This window comes from Coregonus clupeaformis, chromosome 31 (genome assembly GCF_020615455.1).
Source record: "Coregonus clupeaformis isolate EN_2021a chromosome 31, ASM2061545v1, whole genome shotgun sequence".
In the NCBI taxonomy this organism is placed as follows: domain Eukaryota; kingdom Metazoa; phylum Chordata; class Actinopteri; order Salmoniformes; family Salmonidae; genus Coregonus; species Coregonus clupeaformis.
This window is the reverse complement of record NC_059222.1, coordinates 35,832,979-35,849,209: the sequence shown is the minus strand read 5'-3', so window position 1 is coordinate 35,849,209 and position 16,231 is coordinate 35,832,979. Positions and strand designations below refer to the sequence as shown.

The 16,231-nt window shown below is 45.8% G+C and overlaps 1 protein-coding gene across 2 annotated transcripts in view; it reads left to right on the top strand.

The window, feature by feature from the left end:
• Positions 1 to 16,231, top strand: part of LOC121547092 (slit homolog 1 protein-like) — a 238,691-nt gene that overhangs the window by 124,547 nt on the left and 97,913 nt on the right. For both annotated transcript variants that reach the window (XM_045209881.1, XM_045209880.1), the window contains exons 7-9: positions 751 to 822; positions 2,448 to 2,611; positions 12,819 to 12,966. In XM_045209881.1, coding sequence (XP_045065816.1) covers positions 751 to 822; positions 2,448 to 2,611; positions 12,819 to 12,966 — 384 coding nt within the window. The remainder of the gene's footprint in view (positions 1 to 750; positions 823 to 2,447; positions 2,612 to 12,818; positions 12,967 to 16,231) is intronic.

The following is a 16,231-nucleotide window of genomic DNA, read 5'->3' as shown; positions in this document are numbered from 1 at the left end:
GGCCCATTAATTCAGGGTGCCTTGGGGTCTGGGGGCTAACAGTAAGGGTGTGTATGGTTGGGAGCAGGTTGGGATTGTGGGCTGTGGTAATAGTGTGAGGGGGTTTTAATAGGGTGGAGGGGTGGTCTTTATAGTTGGGTAGGGGTTCCAGACTGTGGGGTTATTATGCTGATTGAAATGACCTCCTCTGCTCACTCTGCACCAATGTCACCATAGGGGGTGGGGAGGAGGAGATCTGGGAGGACGGGCTCATTGTAATGGCTGGAATGGAATCATGGAGTGGTTCAAACACATCAAACACATGGAAACCACATGTTTGACTCCGTTCCATGTATTCCGTTCCAGCCATTACAATGAGCCCATCCTCCTATAGCTACTCCCACCTGCCTCCTCTGGTATACGCTCGCGCGAATGTGTTTTTTGCATGAATAATGTGTTTGTGGGAAGAGGTGTTATATTCCCAATGGGATAGTGAGAGAGACGTAGCGGGGGAGGAGGAGAGGAAGAGAGAGATGGTTGAGTAGAAGATAAAGGGGTGAGGTAGCTTGGAGTAAGGGAGTTAGGTCAGAGGTATTGGGAGAAAGGAGAGAAAAGTGAAAGAGAATAGAACAGTTGAGGGAGAGAAGTGTTTTGAAATGGAGGAAGAGTGGAGAGACTCACTAAATATGTTTAGGTTCTCTGAGGTGTGTTTCATGGTGTCTCTGTACTGCTGTTGTCCTGCTCCCTCTGATCTCTCTCTGTCTCTTCCAGGACTCTGAACAACAACAACATCAGCAGCATCCCAGTCTCCAGCTTCAACCACATGCCCAAACTACGCACCTTGTAAGGCACACACATTCTCTCACTCCCCTCTCTCTTTTTCCTCCCCCTTTCTCCCCTATCTCTCTCCCTCACCCTTTTTACACTGTCTCAACCCCATCTCTCTCTCTCACTCACCCGTCTCTCTCCCTCCCTCGTCCCCATCTCTCTCCCTCACCCTTTTTACACTCTCACCCCATCTCTCTCTCTCTCTCTCACTCACCCGTCTCTCTCTTTCACTCACCCGTCTCTCTCTCTCTCTCCATTCCCCCTCTTTATCTCTCTCCTTCCCTCATCTTCTCCTACATCATGCGTCTCATGATAATCCTGGTGTGTATTCTGATCTAGATGTATGGTGTTGAGGAGATTACATGGTGATCCATCTCTCTAAGACCGTGTCAAGTGAAGAGAGATGTGTTCACCATGACAGGCTGCTTTAACCTGACTTAGATGAGGAAGCAGAGATCAAATAACCATCTCATAACCCCATCAGTTACGGGAAAATATATACCACAACTTCACTGAACAACCGAATGTTTCATATAAAATAAACTATGACTGAGAAAAATTTATTCTTATTTGTTTGGATAGAATAAAATAGAATAGATAGATCCATTATCCCCCAAGAGTCTAATTCAACCAATACCTTTTGAGACATATTAAGTCATTATAAAATAAACCAGTCATGTTTCTATACATACTTTAGTGTCCCACATAGCAGCAAAACTAAACAGCTGTCATCTGAATGAGATGAGATAGATTCAATAATTTCAAGGAGTTCTGGTTGACAGCCATAACCCACCTCGGGCCTATAGCCATGCCAGAAACCATTATATCTCTAAATCTGAGGATAACACAACAACAGCCAACCCAGAAATACATCCAATCAAAGCCTATTGTCTAAATATAATGACAAAATATGAAATTATGTATATATGAATTATATCAATTATGCTCACTGTAATACTTAGAGAGACCGCAATGTCATTCTTGTTGTGGTTTCTGTGCTTTTTTGCTTTCAGTGGGGTTATGGGTTGGTGTGTGTGTGTGTCTGTGTGCGTGTGTGTGCGTGTGTGTGCGTGTGTGTGCGTGTGTGTGTGTGTGTGTGTGTGTGTGTGTGTGTGTGTGTGTGTGTGTGTGTGTGCGTGTGTGTGTGTGTGCGTTTGTGTGTGTGTGTGTGTGTTCCCGACTGCCACCACAGCTCTGTGAGTTATTCTGGACAATGGGAGCGTTCCAGGAATGCTTCATTTAGAATGTTCAGTTTAGAATGTTTTGGTTAGAATGTTTCACTTAGAATGTCTCGTTTAGAACACTCTGTTTAGTCCAAGCTGGGAAAGATAATGTCAATCATGGGTTTGGAAACATATCAAGACCTGGGGGTATGGTTTATGCTTTAGTCTCAGCATTTTAGGCAGCAATTTAAGAGGACGATTAAAATTGTAAATGAAAAGGGGGATTTCAATGGTGGTTACCACTGCACGCAACTTATCTGAAATGATAAACTCACTTTCTTGTCTGCAACTTTCACGTAGTACAACCTTTATATATTGGTTGAAATTCCATCACAGAGATTTAGCTAGTTGCAGAGACATAATCAGTAACTTTTATGAATAACGCCCTTCATATCCTAACACTCTTTCCCTCTCCAGCCGTCTCCACTCCAACAACCTGCACTGTGACTGTCACCTGTCCTGGTTGGCCCAGTGGTTAAGACAAAGGCCTACAATTGGTCTGTTCACCCAGTGCACAGCTCCATCCCCGCTTAGAGGACTCAACGTGGCTGAGATACAGAAACATGAGTTTACCTGCTCAGGTGAGACACACCCACCCATCCACCCACCCACCCACCCACCCACCCACCCACTCCATTCCAACTCTCAGACACACTATTATTCCTGTTCAGATAGGACAATACAATATATCCAATATATCAGCTTAAAATTAACCCATGCTTCAACCTATAGTCCTTTCACATCTATTTACAAAGGACAGTAGAATAGGCCATTGAAGTCTTCCTGTACCTACCTGACACACACTCTGCTGTCTCTGTTGGTCACTGTTCCAGCTGCTTCTCCCCAGTGGATCTGTCCTGTCAGCCTGTTAACTCCACACCTGACACACCTGACACGCACACACACACACACACACACACACACACACACACACACACACATCCCTTGAGGGCCACATCACCCCAGGCAAGCCCTCAGGCTGTCCCAGCCTTGTTCATGTGGCTCCAGCTGTCAGCAGCTGGACTGGCTGCCAGAACCATGCCCTGTGAAAAACACTGCTGGCATGGGTACCCTCTTTCACTGACTACTCACCCTCTACTCTGTTTTTCATAACACTATGCACACACATGCACACACACACATATATGCGTGCGCACACAAAAACACAGACGCAGACAAACACACACACACAGAGACAGCTGGCAGAGAGATGAATCAGAGACAAATAAAAGAAAGAGAGAGAGAAGAGTGTTTGACTGATAAAAGAGAGAGAGATGGAGAGAGAGAAAGCAGTTTGACTGATAAAAGAGAGAGAGATGAGAGAGACGAAGCAGTTTGACTGATAAAAGAGAAAGATGGAGAGAGAGAGGAAGCAGTTTGACTGATAAAAGAGAGAGAGATGGAGAGAGGAAGCAGTTTGACTGACAAAAGAGAGAGAGATGGAGAGAGAGGAAGCAGTTTGACTGACAAAAGAGAGAGAGATGGAGGGAGAGAGAATGCAGTTTGACTGACAAAAGAGAGAGAGATGGAGAGAGAGGAAACAGTTTGACTGATAAAAGAGAGAGAGATGGAGGGAGAGAGGAAGCAGTTTGACTGACAAAAGAGAGAGAGAGATGGAGAGAGGAAGCAGTTTGACTGATAAAAGAGAGAGAGAAGGAGGGAGGAAGCAGTTTGACTGATAAAAGAGAGAGAAATGGAGAGAGAGGGAGCAGTTTGACTGACAAAAGAGAGAGAGATGGAGAGAGGAAGCAGTTTGACCGACAAAAGAGAGAGAGATGGAGAGAGAGAGGAAGCAGTTTGACTGATAAAAGAGAGAGAGATGGAGGGAGAGATGGAGGGAGAGAGGGAACAGTTTGTGAGAGAGAGAGAGAGAGAGAGAGATGGAGAGATAGAGAGAGATGGAGAGAGGAAGCAGTTTGACTGGCAAAAGAGAGAGAGATGGAGAGAGAGGAAGCAGTTTGACTGACAAAAGAGAGAGAGATGGAGGGAGAGAGAATGCAGTTTGACTGACAAAAGAGAGAGAGATGGAGAGAGAGGAAACAGTTTGACTGATAAAAGAGAGAGAGAGATGGAGAGAGGAAGCAGTTTGACTGATAAAAGAGAGAGAGAAGGAGGGAGGAAGCAGTTTGACTGATAAAAGAGAGAGAGATGGAGAGAGGAAGCAGTTTGACTGACAAAAGAGAGAGAGATGGAGAGAGAGGAAGCAGTTTGACTGACAAAAGAGAGAGAGATGGAGGGAGAGAGAATGCAGTTTGACTGACAAAAGAGAGAGAGATGGAGAGAGAGGAAACAGTTTGACTGATAAAAGAGAGAGAGATGGAGGGAGAGAGGAAGCAGTTTGACTGACAAAAGAGAGAGAGAGATGGAGAGAGGAAGCAGTTTGACTGATAAAAGAGAGAGAGAAGGAGGGAGGAAGCAGTTTGACTGATAAAAGAGAGAGAAATGGAGAGAGAGGGAGCAGTTTGACTGACAAAAGAGAGAGAGATGGAGAGAGGAAGCAGTTTGACCGACAAAAGAGAGAGAGATGGAGAGAGAGAGGAAGCAGTTTGACTGATAAAAGAGAGAGAGATGGAGGGAGAGATGGAGGGAGAGAGGGAACAGTTTGTGAGAGAGAGAGAGAGATAGAGAGAGAGAGAGAGAGAGAGATGGAGAGATAGAGAGAGATGGAGAGAGGAAGCAGTTTGACTGGCAAAAGAGAGAGAGATGGAGAGAGAGGAAGCAGTTTGACTGACAAAAGAGAGAGAGATGGAGGGAGAGGAAGCAGTTTGACTGACAAAAGAGAGAGAGATGGAGGGAGAGAGAATGCAGTTTGACTGATAAAAGAGAGAGAGAGATGGAGAGAGGAAGCAGTTTGACTGATAAAAGAGAGAGAGAAGGAGGGAGGAAGCAGTTTGACTGATAAAAGAGAGAGAGATGGAGAGAGAGGGAGCAGTTTGACTGACAAAAGAGAGCGAGATGGAGAGAGGAAGCAGTTTGACTGATAAAGAGAGAGAGAGAGAGAGAGAGAGAGAGAGAGAGAGAGAGAGAGAGAGAGAGAGAGAGCAGTTTGACATTCAGCCAGAATCAGACTGAGAGGTGAGGAGAACAGTCAGAGGACCAGATGGTGGGTTAGTCTCTCTCCAGAGAAACATCACTGATTCGATGGTGGGTTAGTCTCTCTCCAGGGAACAACCACTGATACGATGGTGGGTTAGTCTCTCCCCAGGGACCAACCACTGATACGATGGTGGGTTAGTCTCTCCCCAGGGACCAACCACTGATAAGATGGTGGTTTAGTCTCTCTCCAGGGAACCACCACTGATACCTGCCTCATAGCTACAAGCCCCAGGGCAGATCTGATCTATAGTTCCTCACGTATCTCTAGCTGGCAGATTGTATCTATAGCCTCAGGGCATGCCTTTACATCAAATCACCCATTGATACACATTGATAATGTACTTAACACTGACCTTGGCTTTGGTGTGAATACATGAGTTGTAATGATATTTACAAGCTTCTTTATGAGGACTAACCCTCTACACCTGGCCTGGCCTGGCTGGGTTATCACTGCTGAAACTGACCCTCCACACCTGACCTGGCCTGGTTGAGTTATCACTGCTGAGACTGACCCTCCACACCTGGCCTGGCTGAGTTATCACTGCTGAGACTGACCCTCCACACCTGGCCTGGCTGAGTTATCACTGCTGAGACTGACCCTCCACACCTGGCCCGGCTGAGACCGGGAACTACCCCTCTTCTCAAGGCCATCTCACCACTACACCAGCTGTGGAGAGGGGGAGGATGTTTCAGTGTATGTGCATGTGTGTGTGTGTATGCATGTGTGTGTGCGTGTGTTCTCCATGGTTGTGATTTTTATAAATAAATAAATAAATATGCCATTTAGCAGACAGATTTTTTAACAGATTTTTACACAGCCATATGGCATGGCAGCAGCACAGACCATTACTATTCATCACCCAGGGAGGGGGTTCCAAAGCGTGGGAGTGTAGCGATTCATCAAACAGAGGGGGATAGGAATGAGAGGAGGACAGAGGAGATAGGGAGGGGTAAGGTAGGGGTAAGGGAGGGGTAACGGACGGGTAAGGGAGGGGTAAGGACTCAACATAACCTGAAAGGCCGCTCAGCAAGGAAGAAGCCACTGCTCCAAAACCTTCATTAAAAAGCCAGACTATGGGTTGCAACTGCACATGGGGACAAAGATCATACTTTTTGGAGAAATGTCCTATGGTCTGATGAAACAAAAATATAACTGTTTGGCCATAATGACCATCGTTATGTTTGGAGGAAAAAGGGGGACGCTTGCAAGCTGAAGAACGCCATCCCAACCGTGAAGCACGGGGGTGGGAGCATCATGCTGTGGGGGTGCTTTGCTGCAGGAGGGATTGGTGCACTTCACAAAATAGATGGCATCATGAAGAAGGAAAATGATGTGGATATATTGAAGCAACATCTCAAGACATCAGTCAGGAAGTTAAAGCTTGGTCGCAAATGGATCTTCCAAATGGACAATGACCCCAGGCATACTTCCAAAGTTGTGGCAAAATGGCTTAAGGACAACAAAGTCAAGGCATTGGATTGGCCATCACAAAGCCCTGACCTCAATCCTATAGAAAATGTATGGGCAGAACTGAAAAAGCATGTGCGAGCAAGGAGGCATGCAAAGATGACTCAGTTACACCATCTCTGTCAGGAGGAATGGGCCAAAATTCACCCAACTTATTGTGGGAAGCTTGTGGAAGGCTACCCGAAACATTTGACCCAAGTTAAAAAATGTAAAGGCAATGCTACCAAATACTAATTGAGTGTATGTAAACTTCTGACCCACTGGGAATGTGATGAAAGAAATAAAAGCTGAAAAAAATAATTCTCTCTACCATTATTCGGACATTTCACATTCTTAAAATAAAGTGGCGATCCTAACTGACCTAAGACAGGTTACAGACACACACACACACACACACACACACACACAAATACACACACACACTGTTCTGTCTTGAGTGCAGCGCTGACCAGAAGATGAACTCCTTCTGAAAGGATCATTAGAGACTGGCTCGCTGGCACACACTCATGTTCCTTTCACTGTTTGTGTGTGTGTGTGTGCATAAGTTTGTGTGTGTGTGTTGCATGTGTATGTGTGTTAGCTTGCTCTGGCCAGACAGGGACACCTGCAGGGGATTTCGGGTGGGGTGACGTTACTAGGGGGGAGGAGGGGGGAGTGATGGTGTTAGGGGGAGAGGGGGGAGACCAGCGGAAGTCCATTTAGCTCTGTGACTGGCGATCGGTCCCCTGCTCAAACACACACTTCCTGTCTAAATGAGAGGGGGAGGGGGGCCAGACTGAGATATGGCTTTTTCTTTGCAGCTCTGCTTAGAAGGTCAGCATCCCGGAGTCGCCTCTTACTGTTGATGTTGAGATTGGTGTTTTGCGGGTACTATTTAATGAAGCTGCCAGTTGAGGACCTGTGAGGCGTCTGTTTCTCAAACTAGACACTCTAATGTATTTGTCCTCTTGCTCAGTTGTGCACTGGGGCCTCCCACTCCTCTTTCTATTCTGGTTAGAGCCAGTTTGCGCTGTTCTGTGAAGGGAGTAGTACACAGCGTTGTACGAGATCTTCAGTTTCTTGGCAATTTCTCGCATGGAATAGCCTTCATTTCTCAGAACAAGAATAGACTGACGAGTTTCAGAAGAAAGTTCTTTGTTTCTGGCCATTTTGAGCCTGTAATCGAACCCACAATTGCTGATGCTCCAGATACTCAACTAGTCTCAAGAAGGCCGGTTGTATTGCTTCTTTAATCAGCACAACAGTTTTCAAAATGGTTTTCTAATGATCAATTAGCCTTTTAAAATGATAAACTTGGATTAGCAAACACAACGTGCCATTGGAACACAGGACTGATGGTTGCTGATAATGGGCCTCTGTACGCCTATGTAGATACTCCATTAAAAATCAGCCGTTTCTAGCTACAATAGATATTTACATCATTAACAATGTCTACACTGTATTTCTGATCAATTTGATGTTAGCTCTGGCACCCCAATCGTGGAACAAGCTCCCTCACGACACCAGGACAGCGGAGTCACTCACCACCTTCCGGAGACACTTGAAACCCCACCTATTTAAGGAATACCTGGGATAGGATAAAGTAATCCTTCTACCCCCCCTTACCCCACCCCAAAGATTATATATTTTTTAAAATAAAAATAAAAATAAAAGATTTTAAAAAATAAAAAACATATTGTAAAGTGGTTATCCCACTGGCTATAAGGTGAATGCACCAATTTGTAAGTCGCTCTGGATAAGAGCGTCTGCTAAATGACGTAAATGTAAATGAAAATTTTAATGGACAAAAAAATTGTTTTTCTTTCGAAAACAAGGACATTTCTAAGTGACCCCAAACTTTTGAATGGTAGTGTACATAGACATGGAATCACTGGTCACTTTAATAATGGAACACTAGTCACTTTAATAATGTTTACATACTGTTTTACTCATTTCATATGTATATACTGTATTCTATTCTACTGTATTTTAGTCAATGCCACTCCGACACTGCTCGTCCTGCTCGTCCTAATATTTATATATTTCTTAATTCCATTCTTTTAAATTTAGATTTGTGTGTTTTGTTGTGAATTCCTAGATACTACTGCACTGTTGAAGTTAGGAACACAAGCATTTCGCTACACCCACAATAACATCTGCTAAATATGTGTATGTGACCAATAACATTTGATTTGATTTGATTTACATGTTAGATCAGGAGAGCTGTGCTCTTTATAACACCTGAACTGAGATCTGTCAAAACCCCTACATGTTAGATCAGGAGAGCTGTGCTCTGTATAACACTTGATCCGAGATCTGTCAAAACCCCTACATGTTAGATCAGGAGAGCTGTGCTCTCTATAACACCTGAACTGAGATCTGTCAAAACCCCTACATGTTAGATCAGGAGCGCTGTGCTCTGTATAACACTTGATCCGAGATCTGTCAAAACCACTAGATGTTAGATCAGGAGAGCTGTGGTCTCTATAACACCTGAACTGAGATCTGTCAAAACCCCTACATGTTAGATCAGGAGCGCTGTGCTCTGTATAACACCTGATCCAAGATCTGTCAAAACCCCTACATGTTAGATCCGAGCAGAGCTACAATCACGCAGAGAGAAAAGCAGCTCAATGAAACGCATTGATGACATCGTTTTGGGATTTTGACACACACACAAACACACACATGCCTGCGTGGGCACACACACACACAGTGAATACTGTTATGAATTTCAATCTGACTCATTGCACATACTGACTCGTGGACTCAGTATGACTTGTGGACACAGTCATATCTGTGTAGTTTTTATCAATCCATTAAAGCCAGTCTAATCATAAAGCATGGCCCAGTGTTAGAGGTAAGTAGTTAAACGTCTATCATTAGTGCAATGGGCCGTGGGTTGGTGCCAGGAGTTTTACTGTGTAATGCCCTAGTGTGCAAAATGAATCAGAATGACTGGTCTAATTCACACCTACATGCAGGCGCCTCCACAAGCTACGAGTCAGGGCTGTAATATGTGTGATCTGAATCAGTATCGCTAGGCACTAGAGTTTAGAAACACAAAGACAGCTAGCTATGACATATAGTCTATCTAGCACCATTAATTACCTCTAGGTCACAGGAGGCTGCTGAGGGGAGGATGGCTCATAATAATGGAACAGAGCGAATGGAATGGCATCAAACACATGGAAACAATGTGTTTGATGTATTTGATACCATTCCACACTCTTTCCGCTTCAGCAATTACCAAGAGCCCGTCCTCCCCAATTAAGGTGACACCAACCTCCTGTGTTCTAGGAATGTGGTAAAGGGAGGGAACTGGGCTGATTCCTATTGCTAGTCCCTGGATCTGTCCCAGTCCCACTGAGCAGTAGGATCTGTCCCAGTCCCACTGAGCAGTAGGATCTGTCCCAGTCCCACTGAGCAGTAGGATCTGTCCCAGTCCCACTGAGCAGTAGGATCTGTCCCAGTCCCGCTGAGCAGTATAATCTGTCCCAGTCCCACTGAGCAGTAGGATCTGTCCCAGTCCCGCTGAGCAGTAGGATCTGTCCCAGTCCCACTGAGCAGTAGGATCTGTCCCAGTCCCACTGAGCAGTAGGATCTGTCCCAGTCCCACTGAGCAGTAGGATCTGTCCCAGTCCCACTGAGCAGTAGGATCTGTCCCAGTCCCACTGAGCAGTAGGATCTGTCCCAGTCCCACTGAGCAGTAGGATCTGTCCCAGTCCCACTGAGCAGTAGGATCTGTCCCAGTCCCGCTGAGCAGTAGGATCTGTCCCAGTCCCACTGAGCAGTAGGATCTGTCCCAGTCCCACTGAGCAGTAGGATCTGTCCCAGTCCCACTGAGCAGTAGAATCTGTCCCAGTCCCACTGAGCAGTAGGATCTGTCCCAGTCCCGCTGAGCAGTAGGATCTGTCCCAGTCCCGCTGAGCAGTAGGATCTGTCCCAGTCCCACTGAGCAGTAGAATCTGTCCCAGTCCCACTGAGCAGTAGGACTTTCTCCTGTCATCAATAACCAGGACACACACACACACATACCCACATAAACACACATACACACACACTCGCGCAGAGGGAAAGGGAGCTGATCAAATATTAATAGTAGGAAAGTCAAAACCCAGCAGCTCAGTAATGCAGAGTAAATGAGGCCATTTACAAGTCTGTTTTATACACTTTTCTAGGTTATGCTGAAAATACTAGAGCAACACACACACACACACACACACACACACACACACACTTGCACACACGCACACACACGCACACGCACACACACACACACACACACACACACACACACACACACACACACACGCACGCACGCACGCACACACACACACAGACAGACACATACACACGTGCACACACACACACACACATGCACACACTGTCATCTTTGACAAGGGCGTTGCATTTCAAACAAATATCGGGAGACATTTTCAGTGGGATGTGTATCCTGTATGCAAATTGTCTGCCGTCTTCAGTTTTTGGAGAACAAACGTAAGCAAGAAGCAAGAGAGCGTGGAGAGGAGACGAGGATGAGAGAGGAGACGAGGGTGAGAGAGGAGACGAGGGTGAGAGAGGAGACGAGCGTGGAGAGGAGACGAGGGTGAGAGAGGAGACGAGGGTGAGAGAGGAGACGAGGGTGAGAGAGGAGACGAGGGTGAGAGAGGAGACGAGGGTGAGAGAGGAGAGATGGCGGGGGTGGAGGAGCTGAATTAGCAAAATAAAGAGAATTCCACGTAGAGTTAGAACATGATGAGAACACAGACGTACAGATACAGGAGAAGATCAATGGAGATGATTGAAAAGACGTCAATATGCATGTCATTGTGTCTCGAATGAAAAACTCACACAACATTCAGACATGCTATTCCATTAGATATGTCATGAAATACGACCAACTTTTGATGAGTTCATATCCAACTGAGAATTGGGTGTGAGACACTGACACACCATCTGACAGACTACAGATCACATGTTAATGTTCCTCTATGTGTATGTCAAAACATTCAGGGGAATATCCCTGGGAAGGCCTGCACGCTCCAAGACCTCTCCATCACAGTTGACAACATTACGGTGTCCCCCTCCCAAAGTGTAAATAACCTTGGCGTGACCCTGGACAACACCCTGTTGTTCTCTGCAAACATCAAAGCAGTGACTCGCTCCTGCAGGTTCATGCTCTACAACATCCGTATGACCCTACCTCACACAGGAAGCGGCACAGGTCCTAATCCAGGCACTTGTCATCTCCCGTCTGGACTACTGCAACTCGCTGTTGGCTGGGCTCCCTGCTTATGCCATCAAACCCCTGTAACTTATCCAGAACGCCGCAGCTCTCCTGGTGTTTAACCTTCCCAAGTTCTCCCATGTCACCCCGCTCCTCCGCACACTTCACTGGCTTTCAGTTGAAGCTCGCATCCACTACAAAACCATGATACTTACCTACGGAGCAGCAAGAGGAACTGCACCTCCCTACCTTCAGGCTATGCTCAAACCCTACACCCCAGCCCAAGTCCTCTGTTCTGCCACCTCTGGTCTCTTGGCCCTCCCACCCCTACGGGAGAGCAGCTCCCGCTCTGCCCAGCTCTTCTCTGTCCTTGCACCCCTATGGTGGAACCAGCTTCCCCCTGAAGCAAGGACAGCACAGTCCCTCCCCATCTTCTGAAAACGTCTGAAACGCTACCTCTTCAAAGAGTATCCTAGCTATCTTAAGATGAATGCACTAACTGTACGTCGCTCTGGATAAGAGCGTCTGCTAAATGCTAAAAATGAATCTGGCCTGACTTCATTTGCAAGTTAATGTCTTCTCTCTCTGTCAGAAGTTGACATGTATGTCTTCTGGTTTTGCAGCTGTTATAGTTAAGATGCACACTAGTGGAAAAGCCTTAACACTAGTGGAAAAGCCTTAACACTGGTGGAAAAGCCTTAACACTAGTGACAACCTTAAAGGGATAGTTTTAGTTAGGGATTTTGACAATTAAAGTATTGAATTATTGAACTGGGAGAGTTTCTCTTCTACTCTCTTCTACACAGAAGGCACACACACACACACACACACACACACACCACTTTCTCTTTTTTTCCAGTCGCTGCCCAAACCCCCCGGTCTGATCAGTCCCCTGCCTATTCTGTAATCCTGTTTACACTGGCCACCCTTAACAGGACATTAACCTCTCCTCCTCCCTCTCTCTTCCCATCCCTCTCGCTCTCCTCTCCCACTCTCTCGCTCTCTCTGTCTCCAGGTCACTCAGAGAGCTCCGGCTTGCAGCCTTGCAGCCTAGGGGGAGGTTCGTGCCCTGCCATGTGTACCTGCAGTAACAACATTGTGGACTGCAGAGGGAAAGGCCTCACAGCTATACCAGCCAACCTTCCTGACACCATGGCAGAGATGTAAGCACCATGCTGTCTTGTATGTTGCCAATTAGCTGACCTAAATACATCCCCCCTGTTGGCATAAACCCCAGAGTAAGGTGATATATTTCAGTGGAATCCAGGGATATCCACAGCTTGAATTGGCTCTGATGCGAGAAAGTGTGTGTGTGTGTATGTGTGCGTGCGGATCCTGTAAAGCTGATCAGACTGTCTTACCTCTCTCTCTCCCGTCTTAGTTTACATCCCTCTTATCAGCAGTCATATCTGCACCAGGTATTAACCCCTTCTAAATAATAATAATATGCCACTTAGCAGACGCTTTTATCCAAAGCGACTTACAGTCATGTGTGCATACATTTTAACGTGTGGGTGGTCCCAGGGATCGAACACACTACCCTGGCGTTACAAGCACCATGCTCTACCAATTGAGCTACAGAGGACCACAACATGGGTCCACAACATGGGGTCCTAAACATGGGCTCTGGAAACTCTCTGTATCTACAGCAGTACAGAACCAACACTAAAGTAAGAAAAAACCTTGGTCACTGAGGGGGCAAAAAGATTTGATGTCCTTTGACACTTCTGGCAGTGTACCTTTGAAGCAAAAATGATGTTTTGCTTGCCTGCCTGGTATTGCTGCGTATCAAAGATATGAGTTCTTAGTTTCACCAAACCACTCTAAATGGGTCAGGGTTATTAGGGAACATCCATGCTGGGTTAGTGTGTGTGCGTGTGCTTGTGCGTGTGGTGCGTGCATTAGTGTGTGTGTACTGACCCTTGCTGGGTGGGTATTTATAAACAGCCCAGACTCCTTAGGGGTCGATGAGACCCAGAGACTAGTTGTCTATCTTCCCCGGTATCCCTTAATGACCCATAAACTCCACTGAAGTTATTTATCTCTCTCTGGTAATGTCCTTCTAATGTCCCTGTCCCTAGATCTATGTAACCAATAAGATCTCTGCTAGAGTCAGCAGCACTGGAAGGTGAAAGATAGGTATCTCTACTCACAATGTTCCCTGATAGAGATTTCATTCGTTTTTATCCTCTTTCAAAGCTTACGAAAGGATAATAAATGGTTCTGATTTAGAATAAATCAGAATAAGCGTTCTAGTTGTTCTATTTTGCCACGCCTAGGCATAATACTATTCCCTTCATCCCTCCTCTGTTCCCTCTTTCCCTCCCTCAATTTCTCCTTTCCTACCCACCAGAGCTTCTTGTTTGAAGTGTTATCCCCACTGCAGTCTCTCTTCCCCTACTCCTCTTTCCCTCCTGTGACCTCTCCTGCCTCTTCTCCTGGTCCTGCTCCCTCTCTCAGCCCACTTTACTACCCCTACCCCAGGATCAGTGAGGGAGGAAGAGGGGGAGGAAAGGAGGAGAGAGGTCTGTTCAGTAATTCTCCACAGCAGGTCTGATGTGAGCTCTTGAAGTTCATTATAAAATCAGTTTCGATTACATGTAGAGGCAGAATGCTGGATATCAAGGCCAAGACTAACGGTTGGTTAATGAACCACTCCAGCCCTGACACATACACGCACACACACACACACACACACACACACACACACTTCTCATTACTTACACATGGAGAGCTATGCCGCTCTCTGCTGCTTGTTAATGAAAGACAGTTTTGTGTTTTTGGGTTATGAGACATGAGATCTGAAAACTGGAGAGATATTACAGCCCTCTGTAGTTAGTTAGTTACTTAGTTAGTCTGTCCCTGGTAGGCCTATTAGGAGTGTGGGTCTGTAGTTAGTTAGTTAGTCTGTTCCTGGTAGGGTTGTTAGGAGTGTGGGTCTGTAGTTAGTTAGTTAGTCTGTCCCTGGTAGGCCTATTAGGAGTGTGGGTCTGTAGTTAGTTAGTTAGTCTGTCCCTGGTACGCCTATTAGGAGTGTGGGTATGTAGTTAGTTAGTTAGTCTGTCCCTGGTAGGGTTGTTAGGAGTGTGGGTCTGTAGATAGTTAGTTACTTAGTTAGTCTGTTCCTGGTAGGGTTGTTAGGAGTGTGGGTCTGTAGTTAGTTAGTTAGTTAGTCTGTCCATGGTAGGCCTATTAGGAGTGTGGGTCTGTAGTTAGTTAGTTAGTCTGTTCCTGGTAGGGTTGTTAGGAGTGTGGGTCTGTAGTTAGTTAGTTAGTATGTCCCTGGTAGGGTTGTTAGGAGTGTGGGTCTGTTGTTAGTTAGTTAGTCTGTTCCTGGTAGGGTTTTTAGGAGTGTGGGTCTGTAGTTAGTTAGTTAGTCTGTCCCTGGTAGGGTTGTTAGGAGTGTGGGTCTCTAGTTAGTTAGTTAGTCTGTTCCTGGTAGGGTTGTTAGGAGTGTGGGTCTGTAGTTAGTTAGTTAGTTAGTCTGTTCCTGGTAGGGTTGTTAGGAGTGTGGGTCTGTAGTTAGTTAGTTAGTCTGTTCCTGGTAGGGTTGTTAGGAGTGTGGGTCTGTAGTTAGTCTGTTCCTGGTAGGGTTGTTAGGAGTGTGGGTCTGTAGTTAGTCTGTCCCTGGTAGGGTTGTTAGGAGTGTGGGTCTGTAGTTAGTTAGTTAGTCTGTCCATGGTAGGCCTATTAGGAGTGTGGGTCTGTAGTTAGTTAGTTAGTCTGTCCCTGGTAGGGTTGTTATGAGTGTGGGTCTGTAGTTAGTTAGTTAGTCTGTTCCTGGTACGGTTGTTAGGAGTGTGGGTCTATAGTTAGTTAGTTAGTCTGTTCCTGGTAGGGTTGTTAGGAGTGTGGGTCTGTAGTTAGTTAGTTAGTCTGTTCCTGGTAGGGTTGTTAGGAGTGTGGGTCTGTAGTTAGTTAGTTAGTCTGTTCCTGGTAGGGTTGTTAGGAGTGTGGGTCTGTAGTTAGTTAGTTAGTCTGTTCCTGGTAGGGTTGTTAGGAGTGTGGGTCTGTAGTTAGTTAGTTAGTCTGTTCCTGGTAGGGTTGTTAGGAGTGTGGGTCTGTAGTTAGTTAGTTAGTCTGTTCCTGGTAGGGTTGTTAGGAGTGTGGGTCATTAGTTAGTTAGTTAGTCTGTTCCTGGTAGGGTTGTTAGGAGTGTGGGTCTCAGCCTCTGAATGGTTAGATTAGAGGAAAATATTACAATAAGTAGTATACTGTATATCTTTTAGATAGACTCAGTCTTTCTATTTTTCTTAGTAGGGGGCTGACTGTTGGCAACCGTAAAAATACTGTTGATTTCTTACCAAAAACAAACCATACCTTTCCCATTACTTCACATGGAACCGAGTTCTACATTTTACTGCAGATGCATCATGTAAATCACGCATATCGTTTACTTTAAACATGCATAAATTGTTGCCGCCATTT